Source organism: Phyllostomus discolor, chromosome 7, assembly GCF_004126475.2.
Source record: "Phyllostomus discolor isolate MPI-MPIP mPhyDis1 chromosome 7, mPhyDis1.pri.v3, whole genome shotgun sequence".
NCBI classification, from domain to species: domain Eukaryota; kingdom Metazoa; phylum Chordata; class Mammalia; order Chiroptera; family Phyllostomidae; genus Phyllostomus; species Phyllostomus discolor.
In genome coordinates, this window is record NC_040909.2 from 67439678 (window position 1) to 67452360 (window position 12683).

General features: G+C 38.2%; 1 protein-coding gene across 1 annotated transcript in view; it reads right to left on the bottom strand.

The window, feature by feature from the left end:
- The window catches only part of SHQ1 (SHQ1, H/ACA ribonucleoprotein assembly factor), a 150349-nt gene that overhangs the window by 38278 nt on the left and 99388 nt on the right, over positions 1-12683 (bottom strand). The window contains 1 exon segment of the mRNA XM_028517872.2: positions 5625-5745. Within this exon segment, the coding sequence (XP_028373673.2) occupies positions 5625-5745 (121 nt within the window).

A 12683-nucleotide genomic window follows, 5' to 3' on the forward strand; every position in this document is an offset into this window, starting at 1 on the left:
AGGGATTGTCTCTGGTCAGGGTTGGCTTTAGCTCAAGTGTCTGTTTCATAGCAACAGGGCAGAGCAAGTCTCAAAGTAAACAATGTATATTCTTCCTCTGTCCAGATTCCCCCTGGGGAAGTGGTCTGTTCCAGTACAAGGTCCCAGCTACCTCTGGCATAGTTCCCAGGCTGAGTCAGGCAGGGAGAGCAAAGCAGCCAAGAGACTAGGAGGCTTTTACAGAAAGACTGAGGACTCAGGCTATGACAAAGCCAAAGGCTGAGGATCTTTCTGCCCCTTCTCTGAAGACCCCTAAGTCCTTCCCTGATGGCCCATCATGACTGTGCCTGTCTTAGGTTGCCCCTGCCCTCTTGAGGGATCTTATCCATCATTAGCTAACCAGCCATCTGCCCAGGGACAAGCAGGGGGAAGTGAGGGAGGCAGGGGCTGCGCTCCTGCCAGGAGGAAATGTTCTTAGTGGCTCATGTTCCCAAGGCCTTTTTACTCAGCCCTGGCCATGTGACCCTTTTGTCCATTAATGAGGCTATAGTCCCTGAAGCCAGGCAGGACAGCTCCCAACAATTGAACTCCATTCTTACTTCTCTTCCAAACTAACTCTCTCCAATATTATTTAATTTTAGTAAATGTACCTCCAACAGCCCAGTTAACTGGCCAGGTCAAAATCTGGATCTCACCTTTGACTCCTCCTTCACCTTACTCCCCCAACCCTGCACATCTAATCAATGACTAAATCCTATCTCATCTGCTTCTCAAATCTGACCACTAGTATCCTTCCCACTCTAACTACCCTACCTCAGGTTACCTGCCTTTTGTCTGGATCACCAGGTCTCCGAACTACCCTTTCAGTCTTGAGTCTTATCTCTGCCCCATTCCAATTCATTCCCCACAATGTGACCTAATAGATCTTCCCAGAATCTGTATCTCATTATGTCGCTCACAGAGATACTCCATAGCTTAAATTCTTTAGTTGCCTCACACTCTCCCAGGACAAAGTTCAAACATATTTTTCTGTGGTCAACACTCTACATGCAATCTCTGGCCTCATTTCCTTCCTCCCATTCCTATACTATGAGCCATTCATCCTGAGTGTTAAAATTCTTTAAACGGGCATATTCTTCTGTCCCTGTTGTCTGAAATACTCTTCACCTCTGATTGCCCATCAGCATCTGACCAATTCTTACTGACTTTTTGGCTCTTAGCTTCAACTCTTCCTTCCAGAAGTTGTTTCTTATTCTCTAAGAGTATTTGCATGGCCTCCTGGATGGTTCCACAGCACCTATACTTCCCCACTATAGGTGCTGTCAGGCCACAGCATCATACTCTCCTTACATCTATATTCCCCGTAGAAGTCAACTTCAAGACGCCTCTCATTCACCATAGTAACCCCATCACCTGTCTCACTCAGTACCTAGCATATTGCAGGTTTCAATAATCAGTGGTTGAAAAAACAAGTAATCCCACTTTCATAGTCAATGTTAAAGTTTTATTTCTGAATCTGAGTTATTCTTACTCCCAGAACTTTTATCAGATAAACCAAGAAGAGACAGCCAAAAGGAAGAGACCTATGCTTTTCTCAGGAGCATAACCCTATCCTCTCCCAAAGCATGTAGAAGAAGCAACAGAAGCATTACGAAGCAGTAATAAGGTCCCAAGTTTTCTAAAATGTTAAGATTTCAGCAATGAAATGGCTTATGTTTGTTTACATTTGAGAAAGCTGTGGTCTTAGATTTACCAGACATGATAAAACTCTTTGGTAATGAAGCTATTTCCCTCTAGAGAGTTTCCATATTAGTGTCCAAACAGTCACAAAGTAAGATTTCATTTAGTGGGGAGAAAGTATGCTAAAAAGCAGTGCAAAAATCAATGTACCAAGAGAGTTAAGCAGAGTAAACTATTTATTAGTTCAATTTAAAAAGTTTCAGCTTTTCAAACATATTCCTCCCTACAAGTACCTACCTTAAAAAGCTATACTAGAATGAGATAAAAACAAACATGATTTAAAAACTTTCACAAGCTAAGACTTGCACTGAACACAGTCAGGATTTTAGATTTTAATTTTGTTTAAAAAATTTTTTGAGTGTCCCAGGTTCGATTCCCAGCCAGGGTACATTCCTGGGTTGCAGGCCATAACCCCCAGCAACCGCACATTAATGTCTCTTTCTCTCTCTCTCTCTCCCCGCCCTTCCCTCCCTAAAAAATAAATAAAAAAGAAATTTAAAAAAAACCTTTAAAAAAATTTTTTGATGGGTGGGCTGGAATGGTAATAAAAGGCAGAAAACTGTACTTGAACAATGACTAAAATATTAAAAAAATTCAACAAAAAAAGAAATTTTCTATGTAGCCAAAACAAAATACCCTATTTGATCCCTTGTCATTTCAAAATACACCATGCGTTAAAATCATATACTATTAAATTTTCTTGAGGAGGTATATAGTCCATTTATAATGAGGAACAAATGAGCTATTTTTAAAAAACATTATGCTATGAGAAAAGAAAATAATTTATAGGATATTATAAGTATAAAACAAGTCACAAAATATTTTAGGTAATTATTTCCACTGGCTTAAAAATGCACTGTAAAATAACTAGGAATATTAGAATACGAATATTGGCTGCATGAGTTGAAGTGATGAAGTGACTTGCTAAAAAGTCTTATGGCCAATAAGACGTAGAGATGGAATATATTTCATAGTTCATGATTTTTCATCCCAGTTTATATAAAAGGATGTAAACTGGCAAACTTTCAGAATGTCAGAACTATCACTGCTACTGACAAGTGCAGCCCACTAGCAAAAAAATCAGAGAAAGGGTGAAATCTTCTACTGAATGAAAGTAAAAATTTAAAAAATAAGTTGGAGCCAATTCACACTATTTAATATGCTACAATTTCTCTTTTTAAACAATGAGAAATACTCCCTCAATTGGCTCTCTTAGGTATCATTCAATTCAACTAAAATTTACTGTGATGGGCCCAGGTGCTCATTCACACAGCATTTACAGTTTTAGAAGGGGAAAGAGATATGCACAAAGAAATATGCACCTACAATATGAGGCAGGTGTGAGGTGTGCCCAAATGACCTCTACACCAAGTGCTATGGGAGTATCCAGGAGGAAGATAAATGAATCTTTAATTCCTCTTCCTCTAGGAAAACCTCTCTTAAGGGAGGACTTTTTTCCTTTTTCCCCCATATACCATGCCTAAATACAACTGGTTGTGTAGATGGCATATCTGGAAAATTACTCAATCCAGACCAGGAAAACCTGAGGCTATCACAGACTTATCTCTTATAATAAGCCATACGACCTCAAGCAAATCATTTGCTGCAGTTGCCACCCCACTTAAGACTTCCAATGAAGCTTAGAGTAAATAATAGCAGGGAGCATTCCATTTCAGAAAAATAATTTGCAAAGTGTGTAACTTAGAATAAACATATAGAAGTGTCAGTTTTGAAGATCTGCAAATATGCTGAAAAATATACAGATAACACAAAGAAAAATAACCTAGTAGTACTAAAGCAAAACTTATATAACTATTGCTCTAACTTCATTAATGCAATATAAGAATGACTCTATCTACATTCCAATTAAGTTTTGCCAAAGTAAATCCTGACTATAAAAATGGAATGCTGTTCTTTGTGCTAGTCAGAGCTTAGCACTTGTGTAGTATTTCAAATAAAATTTTACAGTCTTTATTATTTTAATCAAGAACAAATAGAGACTAAGGAAAATACAGAATTATCTTAGAACATAAAAAGAAGGTACTAGCTTTCACTGATAAACTATATGGGAAAGAAATAAACCAGGAGATGAAAGGTGAGAAAGAATAAGTTATGAAAATCATAGACATTCATTGCAGTATAATTAATTCAGAGTCAAGAAAGTTCACAGCAACGATACTGTAAAGCTCAATTATATTGTGCTTGAAAAACTGAGAATGAAGATAGGAAATTTAACAAACATTAGGTAAATGAACAAATATCCTATTTTAAGGGGGAGAAATAACAGCTGGGTTAGACTAGAGTGAAAATACATAAAAACATAACAAAGTGAAAACAACACAGCCTGTTATTTAAAGACAGGAAAATTATGTTCAAATCGGTAAAACTGAAAAAATTTTCCCAAGGTAATCTGAAGAGTTCCTACTAAACTCTTTCCTAACTCACTTCTCACTATATTATTCCTTTAAAAAATGTTATAACAATCATTAGAACCTAAGAATTTCATTTAATTTCCTGCAACTTAAATCTAAAGAGAAAAATAAATGTTTAAAAGAAAGTTTAATATTCCCCATATCAACCTGAGGGCACCTTCTTTCTTAATGAGATATAATCTCTCTTGTTAATAAGAAATGCAACTTACAGAAATGGGATCCTAGCACAAATCTCAATGTTCATTACATATTTATAAAATCCTCACCCTCAAAGAGAAAGATCTAAACCCATATAGATTATTTGAACTTAATTTTTATTATGAAAACAACAGGAAATGGCAGCAGAGTACTTGATAAGCTCCATTAGCTGAAGGATTTAATGAAGTGATGACATATCATCATGACCTCAGGGGTTGGAAATGTAATTTCCCATATGGAAAAAATCTAAATTTCCAGCACAAATGCTGACACCACCTGCTGAATATTATTAGGCGTTATCTTGAGCAGTCCCTAAGCATTTTCTTTACAAGTATAGTTTCAAGATTTTTTCTTATTTCACTCTGCAATGTAACTGCTTCTCCATGAACAGAAATCAGAAATAAGTTCTATATAATGACTCACTTGAACCAGGCATTAAAGTCATACTAAAGTATTAATTGACCAATCACAGTAATAGTAAAACAAGCATGATCACTTTTCTTCTAAGTCATGAATGATATTGTGCCAGTTTTCCATAGCACCTAAGACTCATTCCAATCAAGAGCTCTCTTTTTGTGTTCTCAATTAACAGTTTCTTTGTACTTGAAATGAAACTTTGGGCAGATGTGATAAGAATCAGGTTTATAGAATCCCTTCACAAAACGAAAATGCACTGTATTTTCAAACCTAATATAGTTCTTTGGCTGAGGCAATGATAACCCTTTTTAAAAATTTACATACCAAGTGCAAGGAGCCCATTTGTGAGTGTTTAGACCCTTAGATATGTCACCAAAAATCATGTTACCAGGCTCTGAAGGTTGTGTTTTTTTTAATACTGGGAATAATGGATTCTGTAAGCCAGTGGTTAGCCAATGAATACACAACTCTGTGATCAGAACTGATTAGGTTTGTGTCCTGAGATGTTTACACGGGTACCATGCACACACATGCACACTTACCCTGCACTGTAAGACGTACTATACAGTCTACAGTATGGCACTACATACTTGTAACTGCCTGTTCTAACATTTATTTTCTAAGCTGCACCAATGCCTTTTTTAAGTAAAATTAACTTTTCAACATCTGTACCTTTTCTCTAAGCAAATTCATCAAGCTACCCATGTTGATCCAGTTACTTCTTCAGGTGGCTGGTAGCCATATGGGGCTTCTCTTTCATTAAAACTTATCCCCAAGTTATTTCATTTTCTTCGTCCTGGGTAAACAGGGATTCCAGAACTGAGAACATTTAAAATTAACAAGCAACTCAAAACTTACTTGGCTTTCTGAATCCATACACAGTAGTCTGAGATGTAGAGATCATTTAGAATGTAGGCTGGGTCACTTTCCTGAAAAATTTTGTGAATATCCAGTAGACACTTTAAAACTGCACTTTTACCTAAAGAAATTTAAAAAAAAATCATCCTTAAGAAAATATATCTGATTTTTTAAACTGACAAATTCAGACACTGAGACATAATATATTTATAGCAGTTTAGATTTTTACTTGTTTTTTTTAAGATATTCTTAATATTTCTTCACTGAATAAAATTACATCAGTACTATTAGGTCCAAAGCTTGTTATCTTTTCCCTAAGAATCATGAGTAAGCCTTATACTGTACTGTTAAAGCTAATTAATTGTGGTTACAAAAAAAGGTATTATGAAACACAAGTAGGTACAATAAACAAAAAGAAGCAAATCAAAATAAATTAATATTTACATGCATCAAAACTTTAATTAGATAATGTTCTTCTAATTCAAACTTTCATAATATCATTGGAAATTATATTTTAGTTTTCAAACTCCTTTATTTCTTATGTCAGTGTGTGTGTGTGTGTGTGTGTGTGTGTGTGTGTATTTTGGTTAAGGAATTATCTAATACTAACTTAAATTTTTTCACCTTAAAGAACTGAAGAAAGGCCAGACTGAAAACTAAAATATCATAGCACTACTTCAAAAATAAGGCAACAAAACCACTTGGAAAAAAAGCCATCAAGAACTACAGTTTTGTTCACTCTAATTACTTCCTCTTGGTTGTTAAATGAACCTAATTTTAATCTCAACCAAAGCCAACAAAAGAAACCTTTCACAAAAACAGTTTCCAAGGTGTTCCAAACTTCATGACATTTCCTGAAATTTATTAACTACTATAAGGCAAATTACTCAATTTATAGTACTACCACTTCCTTTGAACTGTAAAATACAAAACTTTCAGTTTCACTCTTACCTTTATGGTCCTAAAACATGAGAACATATTATATTGATTTCATGAAAACACTAGATGTGCTGTCATCATTTTTCACCTGGCTTTTAAATAAGACAAAAGGATCATGAGCTAAATGGCATCTCAAATGCCAAAACTGCTGCCACTGAATTTTTAAAAAAGATTTTATTTATTTAGTTTTAGAGAGAGGGGAAGGGAGGGAGAAAGAGAAGGAGAGAAACATCCACTGGTTGCCTCTTGCATGTGCCCCAACCAGGGACCAAACCCACAACCCAGGCATGTGCCCTGAACTGGAATCAAACCAGCAACCTTTTGCTTTACTGGACAATACCCAACCAACTGAGCCACTCTCATCAGGGCACTGCCACTAAATTTTAACACAGTTAACATTAGAAAGTAAGCTTCAACAGAGCAGGGACTTCTATTTTATTTAGTGTTGAATCCCCAATACCTTGAACAGAACTTTGCAGCAGCAGACTTTCAATTTCAATATTTTAAGAATGAATGATTGACAGTAATTGCCCACTAAAACCCATTCAATTTCTTTCATCCCATAGGCTCACAGCTGCCCTTTCTCCACCATTCCCTGACCACCTATCCTCATTAATGATCTCATTATCTCATGCCTAGATTATACAAATCTTCTTCCTCATCCCTCATATTACGGACTTTCCCCTTTCAGTCCTCTGACACACATTTCTTATGCATTGCTTTCACAAGTCCTCCCCTGCACATGCTTACAAGGCTCTATGGACTTATCCAGGGTCTTTTTCACTTGTTCCCCACACCTAGAATGTCTTTTCTTCTACACTTGACCTAGTGGAATCTTACCTACCTTTAAGGCCTAGCTAAAGTCTTCATCCTCAGGAAGACTGGGATGACTTCCTAGTCATCAGAGCTCTTTACTAACAAAGGGAACAAGTGAGTAGGAAACTCAGCTGATCATCCCCATAGGCTCACCCACTCATTTCACAGAAGGAGAACCTGAAGTTCAGGAATAGTAAGATATTCACAGTACCACTGTGTTGAGGACCCAGGACCCAAATTCTAAGCTTACTGGCCCCAGAGGTTAGCCACTGTACTATGCTACCCATATGTTCTTGGCACACTCAGTCTATATCACGACATTTTTATTATTCAAGAGCAAAGTAGGTTCAAAGCAGGAGGCATGCCTTTTTAAAAAATGTTAACTATGTGGCTTCCTCATGTGCAGCTGGAAGAATGTCAATAAAAATTGGCATTCATTGGCATTCATTCTTCAATTGGTTAAGAGAAATAAATAGCCATGCACTGCTTAATAAGGACACATTCTGGGAAATGCACAGTTAGGCAATTCTGTCGTTGTATGAAGATCACAATGTACACTTAAACAAACCTAGGTGGTATAGCATACTATATACCTAGGCAACATGGTATAGCCTATTTCTCCTAGACTACAAGCCTGTACAGCATGTTACTGGACAGAAATCCCAAGATTAGACCAAGCACAAGAGAAAACAATGCAATCCAGAGTAACCTTGAGCACAAAATGTATGAGTCTGCTACCAGTTTAACATGGCAGTGTTACATAGCAAACTTGAAAGAGTAGAAATAGTACACTTTAAAATAACAATAAAAAGTATAGTAAATACATAAACTAGTAACACAGTTATTTATTATAATCACCAAGTAGCATATACTGTGTGTAACTGTATGTGCTGTATACCTTTATACAACTAGCAGTGTGGTAGGTTTGTTTACACCAGCATCACAACAAATGTGTGTAATGCACTGTGCTATGACATTACCATGGGTACAGTATTGTTACAGGGTGCAGCCAAGAGGGGGGACCCCAAATGGGCATTTGAAATGGGGTCCAGAACTCAAGGTGTCCAGGAGATTTTAAGATGTCTCCACCCCTTCCCCCACAGGTGTGAGTTGGGGGAAGGGGCACACAGAGCAAGAACATGCAAGGCAGCTTTGCAGCTAATCCATGGCATGGTCATTTAACATACCTATAGCCTTTGGCTGGTCACTTAGATATGCTAAATAGCTATGACCATGCTCTAGGCCAGGGGGATAGAAAGGGACCTCCCCCACAAGATGTGACTAGGGGGCAGGTCCCCCCGAGTTACAGTGCCTGCATGGGAGCTTGGAGATGATTGGCTCCATGACATGGGGCCACACCTGCCCAGACTCATGATGGCAGTCCAGAAAAGCTACAAAGGACAGCAGAGTTCGGGTATGTGAGGCTGATTGCAGGAGGAGTCGGAAATGGGGCTGCAGAGGAAGACTGGAGCGGGGATTTAAACCCAGACACGGCAGCCATTGGAGGGAGAACTGTGCGGCTGTGGCAGTGCACAGAGGATCACAGCTATTGAGAGGGAGAACCACGCAGCTTTGCAGAGTGGAGACTCCCACAGCCCTGGGAGAGAGAATCACCATGCGGCTTTAGCAGAGAACTGCCACTCTGCTTTGGCAGAGTGGCGGACCTCCCCGCCCCTTGCAGCCATTTTGCAGGGGGAGAAGCACGGGGTTTTGGCTGAGTGGGGACTCCTGTGGCCCTGGGAAAGAGGACTACGTGCCTTTGCTAGAGTGGAGACCGCCACAGCTTCAGAAGGGGGAACCACCACCTGGTTTTAGCAGAGATCCCAACAACACAGCTGAGGGTGCCAGGAACCCAGGGAGGTCTCCCAGTCAAGACAGAGTACTAATGGGGAATAACCAGAGGACTGCCTGAGCCATGGATGTCTATTTCCTTTCCTGAGATACGGTACCCCAGACTGTGCAAAGGGGGAAGGAAGGACTGTGTCTGTTTGTGGGTGTTTTAAAGGGACTTTAGGATTTTTGATAAAAATATTAGGTCACTACTTTAAGTTTGTATAGCATTAAATAAACATTTCCTTTCCTTTTCATGAATCTCTGGCATTGAGAGACATCTTTCCTCTGGTAGCAGACATAACGGACCTGGGGGCTTCTTTTAATAATAGTATATCGTCCCAGGCACCCCCTTGTTTGTTCTGTAACCGTATCTCGAGGTAACAGGAATTTCTCACTTCCATTATAATCTTACAGGACCTCCGTCTGTCCTTGAAGCACCATTATTAGTGGCATGATTGTACTTAGAAAGCCTAAAACTACATTTAATTAAGTAAAGGTCAGGATAACTATTATCAAATGATAAGTGTGGATGCCTCCACGCCCCCAGCACAGGCCAATTTTAATTACAAAGTAGGTAAAGTTGAAGGCAGAGTATGAGATAGGAAGGGGAAATATAGCATGGTTCTCAAATAACTCCTTTTGTTCAACTTCATTTCATTACAATGTGTAGGAATTTAACTCTTGTTTATATCAATTAGCCTATGGTAAAACTGTTTTTTTTAATGTTTTTCACTTAAAAGTTACAGAACCTACTGATGATGTTAAGTGAGGACTTACTATATAACCAAAACTCACAGAAATGATAACACCATATCGGCCATGTTATCCAAATAGAAAAAAATCAAGGGAGAACAAACTAAACTGCAAGAATTTTTTTGAAGTTTTAATTACCACAGAGAAGAAAATACCAGGTCAAGCATATGCCTATGCCAATGCCAATCTCAATCAATCTCTCTCTCTTTCTCTCTCTCTCTCCCTTTCTTTCCCCCCTCCCTCTCTCTCGGAGTACAGGAGAAGTTGTTTATTTTATTTTTATGGTAACCACCAACTTAAAAGTTTTAAAAGTCAACAATAGGTCTTTATCCAAAAACCCTCTCAAAACAAAAAAAACTATTCACTTGAAATTTGTGTAAGCACCTTGTAGGGGAAATGGAGTCAGTTAGGCTCCCTCACCCGGCCCAATAAGCAGTATTCCTATAACCTTGAGTTGGCCCACAAGCGCAGAGTCATGCTCTGTGATACAATATCTTGGCAACCTGCCAGCTTTGTGTGCATTTAGTATATAAGGGAGTTGGGACTCCCTGCTGGTGTGACACATGGCTTGCAGCAGTGTGGCTCTCCCCACCCTTGAAATAAAGGCATGTCAAGCATTCCCACGGCTCCACAAATTTTCTTCTGTTTGCCCAAATCCCAAGTGAACCTGCCTGGCCTTGAAAGGCTGCAAGACACATCTCTACAATGACACCCCAGAATACTGCCTCTCACAATCACATAGCTTACTAATATTGTCATATTAATAGAAAATGCAGGATTTGGAGCTGGACCTCACAGCAAATAATTCAATGAGTGAAGAAATGGGGGAAGGATTGCCAGCTTGGAGGACAGCAAGAAAAAGAGTAGATGTGAGAATTAAATTGTGGTGGGTTCATGGAATAACAGAATAAAAATCATTTGGCTGGAGCAGATGATTCAAGTAGGGAAACAGGGAAGTAAATAGGTGAGTTTGATAGAAGTTAAACTGTGACAAGGAGGAGCCTAATGCATTGGACAGGAATGAGGTGAGGAGGCCTAAAGGCAGCCTTTGCAGTGGGAATAAAAGACCCCACTCCAAAAATTTTTTTTAAATCAAGAAAGGTATGGAATTAACACCACATATTTAATGAGAACTCATAGCAACCATTACCTAATGCAATTATATAGCTTCACTTAACAGACATGCTTTAAAGTGAGGTTGCCTCCTTGCTAAGGGCCATAAGCAAATTTATTAAAAGAGAAGTTACACTGCATTTGACTGTTTTGAACAATTATTTTCTTAAAAAAGACAAACACACATGATAAAAGGTTAAACGCACACATATTACCTAAGTGATATTAACAGTGTTTCTCTTTACACTCATTGAATAAATATGAGTGCCTAAAGTGTGCCTAACATTTTACATGTAGAATTATAGTTGTTTATTTGCAGTCTCCCCTATTTTCAAAATTTTTCACAATAAACATTTGTTTAACAAAGTTAAACATACTTGATTACATAACCAACCCTTGAAAACACTGACAAAAATGCTAAAAATTTTTATTCATACATGAACATTTTTTAAAATGTTTTTTTGAAGATCTGAGAAGAAATATTTAGACCAGATATTAAAAAATCATAAAACAGTATGGAAAACAGTCTTGAAAAGGATGTTATATATTTTTCAAAAGCTGTGTTTTCATTCTAAGTCTTACACAATTTTCACAGTATGCTGTATGACAAATAAGGTAAAAGATAACTAGGCTCCTGGAAGATGACAATCTAGAAAAAAGTACACTAAAACTGCCCTCCCCCAACAATGCATATGTTTCCCCAAGGTTATCACAGATGACTAACCATTGTAACCTCGAGACTCAAGAAGCATGCAGCTTTTTTTTAGTCTCTTCTGTACTGACTGCTCTTTCTCTCAGGTTGTCAACAACTTATTTAACAGACATCAGCAAAGCACAAAACTGGCCCTCTTCCAGGCTGTCACGTGGCCAGTGGCAAGAGCCTCTGGGGGCTCAAAGTACCTGGCTCCTGTGTGGCTGCATCTAGTCCTGGGCTTATCACATGTCACATGTACATAAAAAACTGCTCAGGTCTAAATCCAATAGAATTATTTCTACTCAAAGACACTGTAGGGAAGTGACTATTTCAGCCAGTTCACTGCCTGGTCCAAAGCAAGAAAAAGAAGGTACCTTACACAGTAGTCACAGTAACTGTTTTCATTGCAGCAATTAGGTGCTTGTCCAGGAAATTCAATCTCCAAAGAGTTAGGATTGACTGAGTCCTTGCTTAAGCCAACCCTGCCCATGGCAGAAAGGATTCTGCGTTCAAGATCTCTTAATGAGAGTTTAAAACTAGTGGAAGTAGCTTAAAACTAGTATCCTGGTATATAAATTACAAGTGCCATGAATGTTTTACCTCAGGGAAAAATGGCTGTCTAATAAAAACAGGGAAACCTAATGACAACATAAAGAAAAGTACGGAGAATAGTAACAAGCAGGTGGGCAGTAAACAGTATTTAATACATTCTCTGGCTACTCATTCTCCAGCTTTCCTTTAAGGGGAAGGTAAACTAAGAACACTGTGCTTTCCTATTCTGGACAGATGTGGGCTTTTGGATTAGTCTATCTTGAAACAGAGATAAAATTGAGCTGTTCTAAATTTAGAGTTAAGTGGCTATTTGAAATCTTCCTATTAATAGACTAGGTTTGGCAATAATCTTTCATTGA